Source organism: Sinocyclocheilus rhinocerous, unplaced genomic scaffold (genome assembly GCF_001515625.1).
Source record: "Sinocyclocheilus rhinocerous isolate Xijiao unplaced genomic scaffold, SAMN03320098_v1.1 scaffold494, whole genome shotgun sequence".
NCBI lineage: Eukaryota > Metazoa > Chordata > Actinopteri > Cypriniformes > Cyprinidae > Sinocyclocheilus > Sinocyclocheilus rhinocerous.
Window position 1 is genome coordinate 1,401,630 of NW_015628684.1, and position 17,299 is coordinate 1,418,928.

A 17,299-nucleotide genomic window follows, 5' to 3' on the forward strand; every position below is an offset into this window, starting at 1 on the left:
TGTTTATGTATTGTTCTTCATTTCACTAACAGAATGTATAGCAATGGGGGTTTTGACCGTGTAAATACTATGGTATATGAATATGGCTGTGCTATACACTACCATTCAAAAGTTTGGGGTTGGTTAGTCAAATTTTCAGCAGCCATTACTCCAGTCTTCAGTGTCACATGATCCCTCAGAAATCATTCTAATATGCTGATTTGGAGCTCAAGAAACATTTCTTATAACAGTTAAAATGGTTGTGCTGCTTAATGTTTTTTTGTGAAGCAATTATTTGAAATAGAAGTCTTTTCTAGGGATGCACCGAAATGAAAATTCTTGGCCGAAGCCGAAACTGAACAAAATGAAACACTGGGCCGAAGGCCGAATACCGAACACGGTTTTTCGAGTTTTTTCCCCCCATGTATTTTGCCAATTGTTTTCACCATTGCATACATTATATAGCCAAAATACTGTTTTGTCTGGCTTTTCAAAGAAAGAATCAATTAAAAAAACGATTTAAAAATATTTAACACTGAACATGTTTTAACATTCTAGCAGACATTATACCAACAAAGCACAATTTAACTTAAAATTAATAAGTTAGTAAAATAATGTTTTTTGGCCATAAGACCCCCTTTTTGAATCAGGCATGTATTTTTTACTGTACAAATAAAAGCAGCCTTTCTGAGCAGAAGAGCCTTTTTTTAAAACATTAGAAAATATTACAGATCCCAATTTGAACACTATGTGTAAATGTTATAATACATGTATTAACAGAGCTGTTGAAATTATTATCATTATTATTGTCTTTTTTATTTTATTTTACAGAACAACAGTAAAATTACAGTACTAACATTTATGAATGTATGCAATTCGTGTGTGTATTAGAAAACATAAGGTTCTGCAGTTTATTTACTAATTGTATGTGTAAATGTTATAATACATGTATTAACAGAGCTGTTGAAATTATTATCATTATTATTGTCTTTTTTATTTTATTTTACAGAACAACAGTAAAATTACAGTACTAACATTTATGAATGTATGCAATTCGTGTGTGTATTAGAAAACATAAGGTTCTGCAGTTTATTTACTAATTGTTTAAGGCCATTTCGCGAATTCAATCATACAGTAACCAGCAACAATCACCCCTTCCTCTTCTCATCGAACATGTGATGCAGCACTAAACAGTCTCTAGCTGTCAGTGCTTGTAATGATTTTTGCGTCTTTCTTGGACCGTTTTAAATGCTTCCACACTGCTGACGTGTGTGCTGCATAATAAAGAGTGCGCGCCTCTCACTTTATGCTGGTTGCTATTTGATCGCGTCAAGGCATTGTTCGGTACAGTTTATTCTGTCTTTTCGCTTATTCGGCCGAATACCGAAAGAGCTTTTTTTGCTATATTCGGCCGAATAATTTCGGTTACCGAACATTCGGTGCATCCCTAAAAATTAATATAATAATTCTCAGCAGTCTTTACTGTCAATTTAGATTAAATGAATGTTTCCTTGCTGACTGGAAGTTAATTTCTTAATGGGGTCATATGATGCTATTTTAAAGATCATTATTTTGTGTATTTGGTGTAACAGAATATGTTGACATGCTTTAATGTTCAAAAAACACATTATTTTTCAAATACTGTACATTATTGTAGGTCCTCTATGCCCCGCCTTTCTCAAACACATCGTTTTCAACAAAGCCCCCTCCTTTGACAAGCACAGTCTGCTCTGATTGGCCAGCTGAACCAGTGCATTGTGATTGGCCGAACACAACAAGCACGCGTCGTGGGGGCATGTTAGAACGAGCCGTTTTAGGTAGGCGGGGTTGACTCTTAACTTTTGTAAAGAATATCTCTTTGGATTTGAGACTTTAGTCTTTGCAACTTTACAGATCTTCTTTATGCACCAAGAGCTTGTAACACTCCAAAGAAAAAGGAAAACTTGAAATCGCATCATATGACCCCTTTAAAAAAACTACTACTATCATAAGAACTTCATCACTATGAAATGGTGCCGTCACAGTAATTTTTTTGTTAAGGTTGTTGAATGAATTAAATTAGCATAACCTTCAAAGTAAGTGGCTTTATCTTTCCTAATATTGTTATATTCTCATTACAGGACGGGTCCAAAAGCAGCAGTGCTCTTACAACCACAAACAGCATCAGCAGCAGCTCCCTCAAGCTCCACAAACCATCTAAGGACCATAAGGACAAGCCTTCCAAAGACTCAAAAGAGTCCAAAAGTGCCTTCAGAGATTTCAGCAAGGACTCTGGAAAACTCTCTAAAGATTCTAAAAAACCCAAAGAGAATCAACCAATTCAGGAAGATCGGCCCGTTCCCCAAATGGGATTTAAAGAGCCCAAGACCACGTCGAAGGAGCAACGGTCATCGGAGGGTAGCTTCTCAAGCTTGGGACAGAGTAAACGGCGGCCTGTGTTGGACAGTGAAGGCCATGTTACCAAAAAACGGAAAAGCAGTTTTTCAGAGAGCTCTCAAAAGCAGCAAGCGTGTCCTACCTTGCTACAGCACCACCATTCAGATAAAAAGGTTTTGAAAGACAAGCCGCAAATCCGGCCTAGTAGGTTACAAAACACTGAACTTTCAGAGAAGAGAAAACCGTCAGCGTTACCGCCCTTCCAGGATGTGTTAGATCCGAATGACTCGGACATGGACGACAACACGTTCACGAGATCAGATGTAAGTGAATTTCTAATCATTATACTTGAACATAACAATATGAAAATTAGTCCTTGATTTTCCCCAGCTGGCTAGTTGTCCCTCAAACCAGGTATTGTAATATCTGTAAGCATTTGGTGAGCTTTATCATAACCTTTATGGAAATACAATTTACTAATAGCAAAATAACCAAACTGAAGTCTTTGTAATGATTGTTTAAGGTACTATAGGAATCCATAAAATATTGGTACCATACTGGTTATCATTTGATTTTGAATCTGCATCGGCTGATATACATATACGTCTATATACATATAATATTATTGTATAATTATTATATCATAATATTGTGATAACTTGTAGCATTTAAACGATTACTTTTGGTTTTTAATGTTTTATTTTTTTAAATATGGAATTTTCCTATAGACCATTTATGAAAATAATTATCAGTCAATTGGTATCGGTCTAAATTTTAATATTGTGCATCTCTAGTTCAATGCATATTCATTGTATAAGTTTGCAAAAAATCTGTTATGCCGCCGGTCTTATGGGAAAGTACAATGACTTTCAATAGTTTTTGGTGTGAGCTTTTGTGTTTGAATGATGTGGTTGACTATTAGCGGAGACCTTTTCTGGGACGTGGGGTTCTCTGTAAACATCAAACAGAGAGGTTGAGACGGCTCTTAGAGGGCTGTGATAATGACGGTCTGGTGCGAGAGGGGATCTAATAAACTTGGTGGGTGTCCAGGAGCTGAGGCCCCATTTGTCTGGGTTGGGTGCAGGAAATCAGTGCCGCCCATTGCTAGACCTCTCAGCTTTTCAGGACAGGAAGTCTGGTAGCTGGTCAAAGGCTCCTTTTTTAGGTTTGTTTGGGTTTTGTTCAAAACAAGAGCACTGATATTGTGCCAACTTCATTTCATAGTATTGTTGATTGTGTGTTTGAATTGCTGCCATGAGGTGAGCCAATCACAAGTCAACTTGCAAAATTGTGCTGCTCAACTGGCAATTGCTTAGTCAGTGAATTTAGTCTTGATTTCATTTGAAGATCGTAATAGTTATAGTAGTTCTTATAGGTCTAGAATGTTTTAAGCTTTGCTAGTGGCACTAGTGGCAAGGTTCATTTACCTTCAGCAAGAGAGCAGCTCATAAAACGGGGGCTGTTTTATTGGCTCGAAGGCAAGTGCTGAGACTAGATTTATGGTTTTATGACACCCGAGGAGAATGGGAAAGGACACCATGAATAGCTAAGAGTTTTCCTTTAAACTCACTCCTTAAAAAAAGGGAAGGAAAGAAACTTCAGTGTTTATGACAACTGACGAATTCCAGGTGCTGCTTTCTTTGGGTCACCAGGTCTGTAAGGCCCTGATCTGATCAACATTACCACTAACAGTCTATTTCTGCCTTTAGAAGGGCAGTAAAAGAGTGGTTTGCAAGAGGAAATTGTAATTGCCTTTTCTTTTTTCTAGACACTTTTCTAGGCCTGAACTTTAACAAGTTAAATAATACAGACCAGGAGAAGTCGTGGCCTAATGGTTAGAGAGTCGGACTCGTAACCCAGAAAATGTAGAGCACTAATTCCGAGTATGGGTCACCATACTTGGCCACATGTCACATCACTTTCACTTTTTTCACTTTCATAATGATCTAGTTTTATTTTAAGAAACAGAATGGACAGAATAAATGCTAAATGGACAGTTTGATGGAAAATGTACCTCATTGTTGCTGTCAGCAGCATCTCCTGTTGATTCTATAAACTGTTACTTAACTCCTGTTGAGCATCTTGTCCTAAAAATAACTGGTTTCTCTATCAATATTTACCATGGGGCTTACTATGGTTGAATAGTAAACCATTATAAATATAAGGTAGTTTCTTCACTTGTATTATACAGAACATGCTATTTAGTTATAATAGTAGTTATGATATTGTAGTTGTTATGGTAGTTATGGTTATTGCCATGCTTGGGGTTTTTCTAGCTTTTTAAACCATAACTAGCTAAAATAAGTGGATAGACTGATTAAATGCACAGGTAGATGGAAAAATATGCTTAATGTTTTGCTGTTATTTTCTGGTACTGGGTTGGTTATTTGTGTATATCTCATAACACTTCAAACTATTTTTCAAACTATACTAAACCAGTGTTGTTATTGTTAACTAAAACAATTAAAAATGGTTGAAATACAGCTAAAATGAAATAAATAGAAAGACTTTAAGCCTAAAAACTTTAAAATGTAAAATGTTCCCTTGACAGCTAACTGATTTTCTTTTTAAACAAACAAAAAAAAAAATTTAAGCTAAACAGAAATGTAAAAAAATATATATAAAAATAAAAGCTAATTCAAAAATGAATAAATACTGTGATATTATATAAATAATACTTAAAAACCCGTGTACTTAACACAAGATAAATTTAAGTACAGGTTAAAGGAAGTCAAGTGGCTGCAGTCACTGGCCAAATCCAAAGTGCATGTTGCCGTGTATCTCGCTCAGAGTAAAGACTAGTGGGGGATGGATGTAACCCAATCCTAAAATCTGTTTATATGACGTCCTCCGTAAGCGAAGAGCTTCACAAGCTTGAAGGGAATGAGACAATAGTTCTAAAGCAGAGCAGTTGCCAGTTTCAGAGCCATGCTAGATTTATGGCACCACAGCAGAGGTGATGGTCGTAAAGCCATAGACCAGCTGTGTGGTGCTGCTAGTGACCACCTGCTTTGCCTCTGCTAAACTCGTGAAGCTCGCGAAGAAGGTCTTTCATTTTTAGTGTTTATTGCAGCTTTTTACCGTAAAAACAGACTTTTGAAGAGTCATTATGAACATATTGACAATTAAGTCAATAATCTGTAAAAACAAAAGTGTTTGAGTGATTATTTTAACAATCATAATTCATATAAATGTTTGACGACAACTATATATCATATATAATTTTTTTTTCTAAAATAGCCTACTGCTTACATACATTCAAAAAGTCTTTTGCATGTCAATATGATACAAGATTATCCTATTTAAATCATGTGATAAACAAGTTGGGGAGAATCTAAAAGTAATCAAAAAGTAGTCCGATGTAATGGATTACGTTACTAACTACAATGTTTGTCATGTAATTTGGAATCAGTAACGGACTAAAAATTGCAAATAATCCAGCACTGGTGCTGGCACGTCTGTTAACGCCACGCCATTTAAGCACCACATTTAGTCTTGTAACAGCATTTAACAGACATTTCCTTGTTTAATAATTCAGATGTGTGTGTTCTGAGCTTTACTGGTTTAGTGCATCGTTTTAGTTTGGTGGTCTGCATGTCACCGCAAACTGCAAACCGTGTCCATGTTAATGGAAGTTGCTTTTTCATTAGCTCTAAAAAAAAGTAATGTAGCATTTTACTGCATGGCCACAGCTCTGCCATTACTCAAGTTTGGGTGACAGCAAGGCGCTCTCTTTCTTTTTTCACGATCTCAGGCGATTGAACCCAAACACTCCAGATGATCTTCATGCTTAAAGACCTGCTAGCCTTTCCTCATGAGTGATGACATCGGTTTTATTGTCTAAGGGGTGCAGGGCTTCTTCGATGAGCTTTTACAAGCGTCTAGTTTGGGAAGAGGGGTGCGGCCTGTAAGAGAAAGGCGGCTTGATTTACAGCGCAGAACCCTGACCATGTGTTTGATGTCAGCTATGCTCCCAGACGGACAAACAGGCAGTAAAATGCAGACTGAAGAAAAAAATGGGGAAAAAACAGTGAGGATGAAGGGAAAGGAACTTCAAAGAAACAACTTTGCTCTTCCACAGGCTCGGCGAGGGGTTGAAGTTAAGTGTCTTTACCACCCTGCTTGCAGGACTTTTGGCAGCCCCTATTGTCGACTCGCTTCACGGGAGATTTTTAGCACCTGCCCCCTGCCAGCAACTCTCACAAGCACCACTGTCACCCCCAGTCGAGTGAGTGAGCCGTAACAGTTTTATAGCGCGCCGTTATATTCTGCCTTCGATTCGTTTCAGTATTTTTGTAGGTTTAAGGCACCGTGAGGATGCCCGTGGTGAATGTTTTTTGGCGGGTGCTGTGTGAGGAGTAGGGTTGTGACGGTGAGGACATTTTCCCACCGGTTAATCGACGTGTGACAACACCGGTAATGCCGGTATCACCGCGGGGGCGTTCCCTCTTTTCCTTCGCTTTTAAATAGCTTGTAAAAGGTGCGTGCGCATTTTACTATCGCGGTCAGCCTAGTGAGGAGATGGTGGATGTGGGTTTGAACACGTTGTTTGGAAAGGAGAGTTTAAAAATTACTGTAGTTATTGACTTGCTATGCCCTTACTTCAAAATTACGGTTACTGTGCAATAAGACAAAAACAACCTAGAAAAACCTAGAAAACCAGATTTCTACATTTACCAAAGATGAGTGTTGTTTGTTCAAACAGAACCCACTGCCATGATGCTAATATGTTGTAGATGGTTGCTAGATGGTGTTATGTGTTGTTGTTGTTGATGTTTTTTTGTATTAGTAATTCTCTCAGATATCCAAATTCTAAATATGGTTCTCGTTCATAGTGAGATTGTGGGATTTTTCCCCTCACCCATTTCACCGTATACAACATAAATTTTAATTCCAAGTGCTTAGAAAAGTAATAGGAAGGCCCAAATTTTGAGGTGATCAATAAAGAAGTCGCTTATGCTCACCAAGGCTGCATTTATTTGATCAAAAACGCAGTAAAAAAGTAATTGTAATATGTTATATCTTAAAATAACTGTCTATGTTAATATATTTTAATATGTAATTTATTCTTTTGATATGAAAGCTGAATTTTCAGCATCATTAATCCTGTCTTCAGGGTCACACAATTTGTTATGTTTATTTGACAACTTATATTTCCTATTATTATCAATGTTGAAAATAGTTGTGTTGCTCAATAAAAGTTTCCCTTTTGTGGAAACTGTGATCATTTTTCCCAGGATTCTCTGATGAATAGAAAGTTGTTGTTTTTTAAACAGCATTTATATTCTTTACTGTCACTTTTGCATCCCTGCTGAATAAAAGTATTTATTTCTTTTTAAAAAAGCCCCGAGCTTTATACTGTAATGTACATACATATTTAAAAAGAAAAAAAAACATCAAAGTTTAATAGAGTTTGAGGTTTGTGTAAATCCCTAACCCCAAGTAAGAGTAATAGTAATGCAAGCATTTCTAAATACATCTGTCATTAAAAAAAAAAAAAACTGAACTCACCCCCAAGATTTCAGATGAAGTACCTTAGTCAGTGCACGATGGTTTCACTAGTATAGTGAAGATTTCAAGAAAGAGGACAGAGTGATCTAATTTGCACCCTTCTGGCCTGTTTTGACTGAATAGACAACGTTAGCCAACGTTTCCCAAGAGAATTCTAAAACCTTTCTTAGCTATTAGCCATAATCACTGTACTAGCCCTGTTATAATAAATCCCACACTCACTTTCTCCATTCGCTGTGGAGCTGAATGGCTTCTGCGTGTACATTTTGTTCAAGAGAGCCGATTCAGTTTCACCAAGTGCTCATCAGAGAAGAATGTAAACAAATTAATTCAGATTAACTTTAATAGCTTCTTTAGATTTCCTCTTGGGCCGCTCTCCAAGAGGAATTAGGTTAATAGTTTCGCATTGAACTTCCTTGCTGGTTTTTTCCTGAGCGCTCAAAATGTTCCTCCATCTCATGCAATTTCTGAAAGCTTGTAAAATGCGTTTCCAGCTAGAGTACAAATTTCAACTTAACGTGAGCACAGCGAAGAAAAACAGAATGGACTTTAATGTAACTTTAAACCTCAAAACTTCAGCCAAGTGGAGAGTCAGGAAGGCAATTGTAACAGAGCGCCTTTCTTACTCTTTTATCCTTGGCCCCATTTGCCACAATAAGCCTGATTTGTATTAAACCTCCATTTGGTCGGGAAGTCTTTGTGGATTAATCAGTCCAATTCGCTCCACTTACAGCTCACATCTCTGTTGTACTGAATGTAATTTTAAAAGAACATCATTACATTCCTTTTGCTTTGATAGAAAAGGCTGCTGTCTTTGAAAGAGTTTTCTTAGAAAAGACCACATTAACCATCTCTTTTGTTGACGCTATATGAATAATGATCTATTTTTTTGTTTTTGTTTTTGAAATGTTTGGAAAGCAGCATGGATGTGCATTTGGAAACTGTTGTATTTCTTTTTATAGTGGCAGGTGGATGAATTTAATTGCAGACGTTTGCAACTATGGTGCAATAAAAGTATATAGCATTGAGATGCTGAAGAGAAGCACTCTTGGAGAAGGTTATAGTGAACATGAAATCAAAATTGATCGTTTATTTTTTTTTATTGAACGTTCCTAGTCTTGTGCACGAAATATCACTTACTCCAAAAGAATTTAACAATTTCATACTTACCATTTTCTGCTCTGCTGTCAAGTCCTCTTAGGTTTCAACCAATGGGTACCAGGAGTATTTACTGCCAAACACCCACTCTTCACAATTCCTGATGGATCACTTACTTTCCTACCATAATATATCCTGAATAATATTGGCACTTAAAACAAAATACAGAGCTAAAATAGGTTGCGAATGACTGTGAAAGAACATTTGCATTCAAAGAAAAATATATCATTCTAAAATAATTACTTGAATGCATCAAATTTAGTATTAAATATAGTTTAACGCAACATTAATTTTGTGATTACAGCAGGGTTTCTGCAGGTCTTAAAAAGTCTTAATTTGCCCTTCCATAAATTAAGGCCTTAAAAGTCTTAACAACTTAGTCATGGTGTTAAATCTTGCATGCACTGCAAAAGAAAAAAATGAATATTTTCCTCTATTTTTGTCTCATTTTCCAATACAAATATCGAAACATCTTAAATCAAGATGAAACAAGAACAAATATCTGTCAATGGTGAATAAAATCTTGTTTTTCCTTTGAATTAAGTAGATTTTTCTGACCCCATTTGTTCTCGTTTTAATCATAAACTCACTTAATTTTGATCAGTTTCTCAGAAAACTAAATTTCTTATATCATTTGGAATCGATCTTTATATATGTATCCTAAGACATTGGAAAACAAGACAAAAATACCAAGGTAGAACGTCATGTTTTTGCAGTGTCATCAGAAGGTACAAAAGTTATTTCCATTATAGCTGAGACTTTTTTTTTTTTTCGTAAAATGATTTAAAAAGTAATGGAATCTGTAGGATGTTGTATTTTCAAACGTGAAAGTGTTGCTAATACAACTCAATGGGCTTCATAGACATTTACATTTAGAGAACATATAGACGTATTATGATCTCTTTAATTTATTCCTTAAATTTTCATTAATTTGTCTTAAAAAGGTCTACTACTTTACTGATTTTAAACATGTCTTTAACAAGAATAACTGTTCGTACAGCAAAAGAGCACAAGATATGATTACATTTTAATGGTATCTTCAGTAAACATGGCGCATGTGTCTCTAAAAGCAAATAGGGGCCCTTTAAAAACATGCCTGCTCTTTTACCTCCATGTATCCAATCAATCACAGTCCCATTGTTCTGAGAGGCTTGGGTCTGTAGTGAGATATTGCCCCACGAGTTCAAAGGTGCCTCGTAAGTTGTGAGATCCTCAACAATTAATCTACAGATGCAACAGTTCAAAGAGGCCTCCACTAAATCTAGTTTCACCTCAGCCTGATGGACTTGCTCACTGAATAACTGTCTCATTCCCTTCACTTTTGTAACCAGTACTCACATTTTCAACAGCACAGTTTTTAAATCTGTTTTGGTGTTCTTTCATCATAATTTGACTGTTTAGCAACATTTTTCGATTTATTTTGTACATTTGACGTATTTATATAGCTTTTTTGCACTCAAAGTGAGGAGACTTGTGCGAGTAGGAAGCATTAGTGCGAACATTGCCCTAAAGGGATCTGTGTGATCATAAATCAGCCTTCATTACATCGGGTGAACGAGGAACCCACTGATTTACAGTGAGGAAGTGACACTAATACCCATCAAAGCCTCTAGTGTGGAACAGAAGATCATGGAAATGGCCGCACAAGTAACTGCATTTGGTTCTCTTTCAGAGTCAGTTTTTAAAATCTCTGTTATTATGTGTCATTCAGTATCTGAGTAACTAAAACTAGCAATAATACCAAGCGATGACTGACAGCTGTTCAGCTATGTTCAAAAAAAGCTTTAGTTTATTCAGTAATAAGCTGTCTTCTATGACATGTATACCATCAGAAAGTTGCATTAATTCTAATGAACGGGATCAGTTGGACATGAGTCCTTGTGTGGCGTTTTGGGTCTTCTTGATTTATGGGGAAATGTTCCGTTGCTGCAGTTCATATCTAAATTAGGGCATGTATAAATTATGATCAGTAAAATAGGGAATATATTAATTGATTCGTTTTATCATATTTATTTATTTGTTATTTTTGCACCAGAAAAATGTTGCTAATTTTATTTTAAATTATGTCATATATTGTATTTAATTATTATTATTATTACTAATTATAATTATTATTATTATATTGTATTTAATTATTATTGTTGCTAATTATTATTATATTATTATTATTACTACCAATTTTGTGTCATGAGGAAAAGCAATACTGTGCAAGGCTTAGCAAATGTGTTTTTGATGTCTGTGTATTGGGAGATATCAAAACGTAGAAAGTGCTGATTTCCCAAATAACCTCATGGTCATGGTTCTTGAGCACACAAAACCAGACTGCTTTGATATTGGCATTATTATTTTCATTGAGTTGGTACTTTGCCTTCTTTCCTAGTCGGATCAGCCAAGTCCGGCCAGCTCCAGTTCCAGTTCGAGCTCCGGCTATGGACGCGCACACAAGCGGCAAGGTAACTTTTCCAATATTTGCCACATCCTTGCTTTTGGCTGGCTTGGTGAAAGCCTGGCCTTATTATGGGTCAGTGTGTCAACCCCCTTTTTTTACCCACAGAGTACACTTTACCAAGATATTAGTTTTACTAATATTAGAGAAATCTGAGGATGTGTGCGTGCAATGCATTCTTTGAGGATAAAAAATGTTGACATATTACACAAAAAAAAAAAAGATATTCTTTTTTTAGACGTTTGCCTTCCTTATTCACCTATAGTGTTGGGTCCTTTGCGGTCGGTGATCCCAGATTTGCACTCAGATGAAAACGAAGAAGATTCTGAAGAGGAGGACGATAATGACATGGACTCGGACATGGAGCGACCGTTACACACGCAAATGACACATCGCCACCGCAGGTAAATATCTATAAAAAAACGACCGCATAACCCTGGCTGCAGAAAGAAAAATCTATTTTATATATCCATGCCAGCATACCATGCTGTGTAGCTGATGTGAGGATACTCAGAAGGGGATGATGACTGGTGAATATCTGTCATGTATTTTGCAGGGTGAGTTTAAGTGACGGCAGTGACAGTGAAAATAGCTCTGCCTCTTCACCACTGCCCCATAATGACCCCCAACCTCTACTGAAAACCGCCAATAACCAGGTGAGCTGGAATCACCTTCTCTGTCATCCCATTCCTTTAGCTGTGATTTCACTCTTCCATATCAAGAGATCTCGTGCTTATCAAGAGAATATGGTGGAGGAAAAAGAAATTGAACTGTCAATAGACTATAGAGCTTTGTATGTGTGCTGTATGTTGTTAGTACAAATTCCTTGTACATCTGGTTTGATGTTACAATTAAAATACGTAGATGTGATATTACATATAATGGATATGTACACTACCTGTCAAAGGTTTGGGGCCAATTAATTCATTTTTCATTCATCAAAGATGCATTAAATTGATCAAAAGTGGCAGTGAAGACATTTACAATGTTACAAAAGATTTCTATTGCAAATAAATGCTGTTCTTTTGAACATTCTGTTCTTCAAAGAATACAGACAAAAATGTTCAATATTGAGCACATAACTTATATAAGAAAAAATGTTTTTTGAGGAGCAAATCAGCATATTAGAATGATTTCTGAGGGATCATGCGATACTAATGATGCTGAAAATTCAGTTTTATAATCACAGGAATGATTTACATTTTAAAATAAATTCAAATAGAAAAGTTATTTTAAATTGTCAAACTATTTCACATTATTACTTTTTTTAAGTTATTATTTATTTACTGTATTTTTTAATCAAATAAATGCAGCCTTTGTCAGACTTCTTTCAAAAACAAAGTATTACCAACCCCAAACTTTTGAATGCTAATATATTATGATAATATATTATATTATAATGTTATTAAAATATGATCAATTTTGCAGAAACTCGAAGTGAAGAGTCCTATGAAACAAGCAAAGATGGACAAAAATAAAAACATTGACTGTGACAAGGTAAGCAGTCATTTTGTTAATAAATATGTGCTACATTACATTAATATTGTATTTGTCACATGGCATATTTTTAAACATCATATACATTGTTTTGTCTATATGATTCCCTGGAAAACAAACCCCTGGCATTGCTAGCACTTTGCTGTTTGAGCTACAAGAACACTATGACTTATTTGGCCTGTTGTTGTAATACTAATACATGCAAAAAAACATTTACATGTATTAATATTACAACACTGCAAGCACATTTTCATTTACTTTTGTGCATTAAACAATTCGGATGTTTCATTCTGCCACTTGAGGTCCAAAAAGCAAAAACAGTTGAAACCACTGCAGTGCAGGACACTACGGCATTTTAGACATGCCATATTTAGTAAGAGCCTGATTGATCAATCTGAAACATGTCTTCTTTTTTATCGATTACATCTCGTTCTGCAGGCATACTTGGATGAGCTGGTTGAGCTTCACAGAAGACTAATGGCACTAAGGGAAAGGCACATATTACAGCAGGTAATAAATGAGGAGCATGTCCTGTCAGAAGTCAGCTTTCCTAAATCACTCACTCCCACACAGACAGTTGCACGAAGGGTCCTTTGCACCTGAGACGCAGTGCTGTATTCCTTCAGCGCGTAATGGCCTTTATGAGGGAAGATGAGAAGGGACACTTAAAAATTCCCTGTCGACGTCCAAGGAAGCTGAGATCACTGAGTGCTTTACCTAGAAGTTTAGAAACCTGTAAAGTTTAAAGTTATTACCCACAGCATTAACATGTCAATGAATATCTGGCTGTAGTAAATCATACTGGTAACAGTAGGTTTTGTCTTCCTTCAAGTGCTTGCCAAGTAAACTCTTTGCGGCCCATGATTCCTGTTCTTTGAGGCCTATTTGCTTTGACACAATGGAGAGTAATACTTCTCTAGTTCCAAGGATTTGCCGTGCCCTTCTGTTGCAAAGCCTGTGGTGGTGTAATCTGGAAGACCTTCCAAATGAGGTCCAAACGGTGCAAACGTACATCTTAATCAAGCTAATCCTGCAGTTTTGTGAAATAATCGCCCTCCTCCGCAATAAGATATGGCATTGATTAACTTCCATGATTAGCCCTTAACGCAAACTGGAAAATTAGTTGATGTCATTGGCAAGCTTTATTCCTTGTTATGCGGCAAATTGTTCTGAGGAACGTCTATGGAATATTTCTAAAATATAAAATGACGTACTTGATACAGGACGACTGACTGACTGACTGCATGATGTAGCTAGCCTACTAGAATGCAGCTATATGTCACTAAAATTCAGGATATGAGGGCAAAAAATGCTCCTGTATGAGTTTTTGTATTTATATATGATATAGTTTAGCAGTATTTCCATTTCGCCAATAAAACTAGTTCCAAACAAAGCCAGGGCTAAACTGCTGTGCATCTCCAAGCAGCACGCGTTGGTGTTTTATTACTGAATGAATCTACATTTTTGAACGAATCTAGTGAGCCGATGATTCAGTGACCCATTCATAAAGACATTCGCTCATTCTCTTTGTTTCTGAATGAATCAGCCTTTTGAAGGAATCAGTTGAATGTATGACTCATTAAGACGGCGACTTGTCGCCACCTACTGGCGGTTTAGCACGGTATCATTTCTTTTCTTTTTTTTTATTCCATTATTTTCATAGCATTATTGATGCAGCCCAAAATGATGTGTGATTAATTTGCAATTAATTAATCGGCACATCATATAATTAATTTGGTTACATATTTATTATTATTATTATTAATTTTATTTGTAATTACTTTATTGCAAACTTTTACTTTTTATTTATTGTCTTTTTATATATATTTATTATATTTCTTCTTTTTTTTAAATATTATGTTAAATTATATTACATGTCTTATATCAGCAACAACGTTTACAATAGTTTGTTGTCTGCTTAAACTTCTTAAATTTGACACAAAAGCAGTACATCCACGGTTGTTTGTCCAGGCTACAGGCGTTCGAACAGCTGACTTCTATCTTCAGTGTCATTATCAGGCCTCTGGGTTTCCCTTTGTTTCTGGCCCAGGTTCAGGAGAAATGGAAGAAATTCCTTCCATATGCGGCTTTTGCTTTGTAGTGTGAAACGGATCGGGTTTGGGTCCCATTACGGCCCAGTTTAATCCATGTGGCCACTCTTCATAATCACCAATTCAGTCCCTCTTCTGAAGCAGCGAGGGCTGGAACCAATATCAGACTGCTTTGGTAAAGCATCTTCCTCATTACAATCAGACACGAGATATCGTGCAAACGGGGGCTTTTCACTGTCAATGGTGCTTTGTAAACAATGCAAAGGCGAATGGAATTACCACATACTGTATTATTAAGAAATGCTGCTGAATGATTCATTTTGAATGCTGATACATTAAACTAGATTTTTATGTTCTCTGAAGAAAGTAAATCAAATGTTATCCTTTTTTCTCGCAGATTGTGAACCTCATTGAGGAAACGGGACACTTTCACATCACAAACACAACTTTTGACTTTGACCTCTGCTCTCTGGACAAAACCACAGTTCGGAAGCTGCAAAGCTACCTGGAGACTTCTGGATCGTCTTGAAGACTTGTGCAGCTGGCTGCAACGAGGAGGAAAATCACACCTCCCTTTTGCCCTCCTTTTGTTTTTTTCTCCTATATTGAAACTTGTAAGGCAATGGAAAGGATCCGCTTTCATTCCAGAGCTCCTCTCGTCTCTCGAAAGGCCTCAGAAATTGACAGCGTTATTACATGAGTCTGGAGTTTCTTACGCTCCACCTGGTCTTCACCTAAAAAGCCTTGATAATCCGACATTGCCAAAAAAATGTTCTTGCTCCAAAACGAAAAAACATTTGTGTATATTGTATGAATGTTTGATAAGTTCTTTGTGACGAATGCATGTTTCAACACTGCCTTACCACATTGTCTATTTATTGAGTATGAGTTTCAAGTGTGTGTGTGTGTGTGTGTGTAAGTGCAAATGATATTAAACTTGTGCAAGCACTTGGGAACATCATCTCATCAGCAATGAAACATCTCCTATCATTCACTGTTTTTATGAATCGTAAGCAATGTTTTTCATGCTGTACATCATGTAAAATGAACGGTTTCAGATTATGCTGGACGGAGGAAGACTTTAAGCCCTATTAATGAATGAATTGCACATTATCTGCAAACTGTTTCTAAAATGTTGCCCTGTTAAATAATTCATAATATTAGAATGGTTTTCAGTGTACCATTCGAAAGAAGTCAGGACCTTAAGCAAATCCAGTGACTTCTATCCCAAATGTTTCTTAAAGTTGTTTCTGTAGGAAAGTGTATTGTTGAATCTTCTCATGTTATTTATTGTTTTTGGGGACCACAGTTCCCAAGGCTGTTCATTGGTTGTCCCCAAACCAGTGGGAAAAAGCCAGGTCTTAATTGTAGTTTGGGAGTTCTTTGTTAAACTGAGGAAATCAAGAAGTAATCGAAGTTTACTTTTCAGTTCCATTGTTTTTTGTTTTTAATTCGATTATTTGATAGAGGCCAATATGAGCAGATTGTGCAGTTGAGCTGTAGCCCTCAAGCTCTGCTTTGTGCAAAAGCAACATCGCTCACTTTTCATTACCTTATGATGTTGAATCAGATGAGTCCGCCAGAAATATAGATACTTTGGGAGACGCGGTGATAGTGGTGGTGGGGTTGAGAAAGGTTCAGACTGAATTGAATTGAAGTGTTTGAATTATCAGAGAAAAAAAAAAAATTTTTTTATTGTTTTTGCTGGATGAAAATCATGCCTTGTACACTTTATTATTGTTTATTTCCCAGATTAATTTTCTCAGCCCAAAGAGCTTTTAGTTTAGTTATCATTATATAATGTTTATATGTGTATATAAACTTTATATGTGATAAAAAAAAAAAAGTGATTATCTTTCCTTTCTTGGAAGGCGTTGACCTGCTTCCAGTTGAAAGTTCTTGATCATAATATAAATTCAAAACGGAGTCGTTGTGAATGTGTAGTTACTGACCAGTGAACTTTTTATCATTGATGTTAGAAATGCTTTTTGTTTTTGTTTAATGGATGGGAATAGCTGGTGAATATACAATCATCTGAATATCCCTTGTGCTGTGCTGAAAATCTTTTATCTAACACGAATGACCAGCCTTTTAAAATTTGCTTGTAAATCTCCATAATACAATATTATCATCAAATCTTGGATTCAATCTTGGATGCAGTTTAGTTTTTGAGTGGGGGGAAAAAAAGCATTATTTGTGGATAATGTTAGGATAACAATAGGTTCGTTCTATATCTGAGTTTATGCACCACAGTTTTTGAGTGAATAATATGTTGAGATGC

At 36.2% G+C, this 17,299-nt stretch overlaps 1 protein-coding gene across 1 annotated transcript in view; it reads left to right on the forward strand.

Moving 5' to 3' along the window:
* Positions 1 to 16,783, forward strand: part of LOC107738060 (MLLT3 super elongation complex subunit) — a 48,884-nt gene extending 32,101 nt beyond the window's left edge. The window contains exons 7-13 of the mRNA XM_016549739.1: positions 2,100 to 2,678; positions 11,405 to 11,477; positions 11,736 to 11,874; positions 12,027 to 12,126; positions 12,899 to 12,967; positions 13,406 to 13,477; positions 15,416 to 16,783. Coding sequence (XP_016405225.1) covers positions 2,100 to 2,678; positions 11,405 to 11,477; positions 11,736 to 11,874; positions 12,027 to 12,126; positions 12,899 to 12,967; positions 13,406 to 13,477; positions 15,416 to 15,547 — 1,164 coding nt within the window. The 3' untranslated portion in view covers positions 15,548 to 16,783. The remainder of the gene's footprint in view (positions 1 to 2,099; positions 2,679 to 11,404; positions 11,478 to 11,735; positions 11,875 to 12,026; positions 12,127 to 12,898; positions 12,968 to 13,405; positions 13,478 to 15,415) is intronic.
* Positions 16,784 to 17,299: the final 516 nt, after the last annotated feature.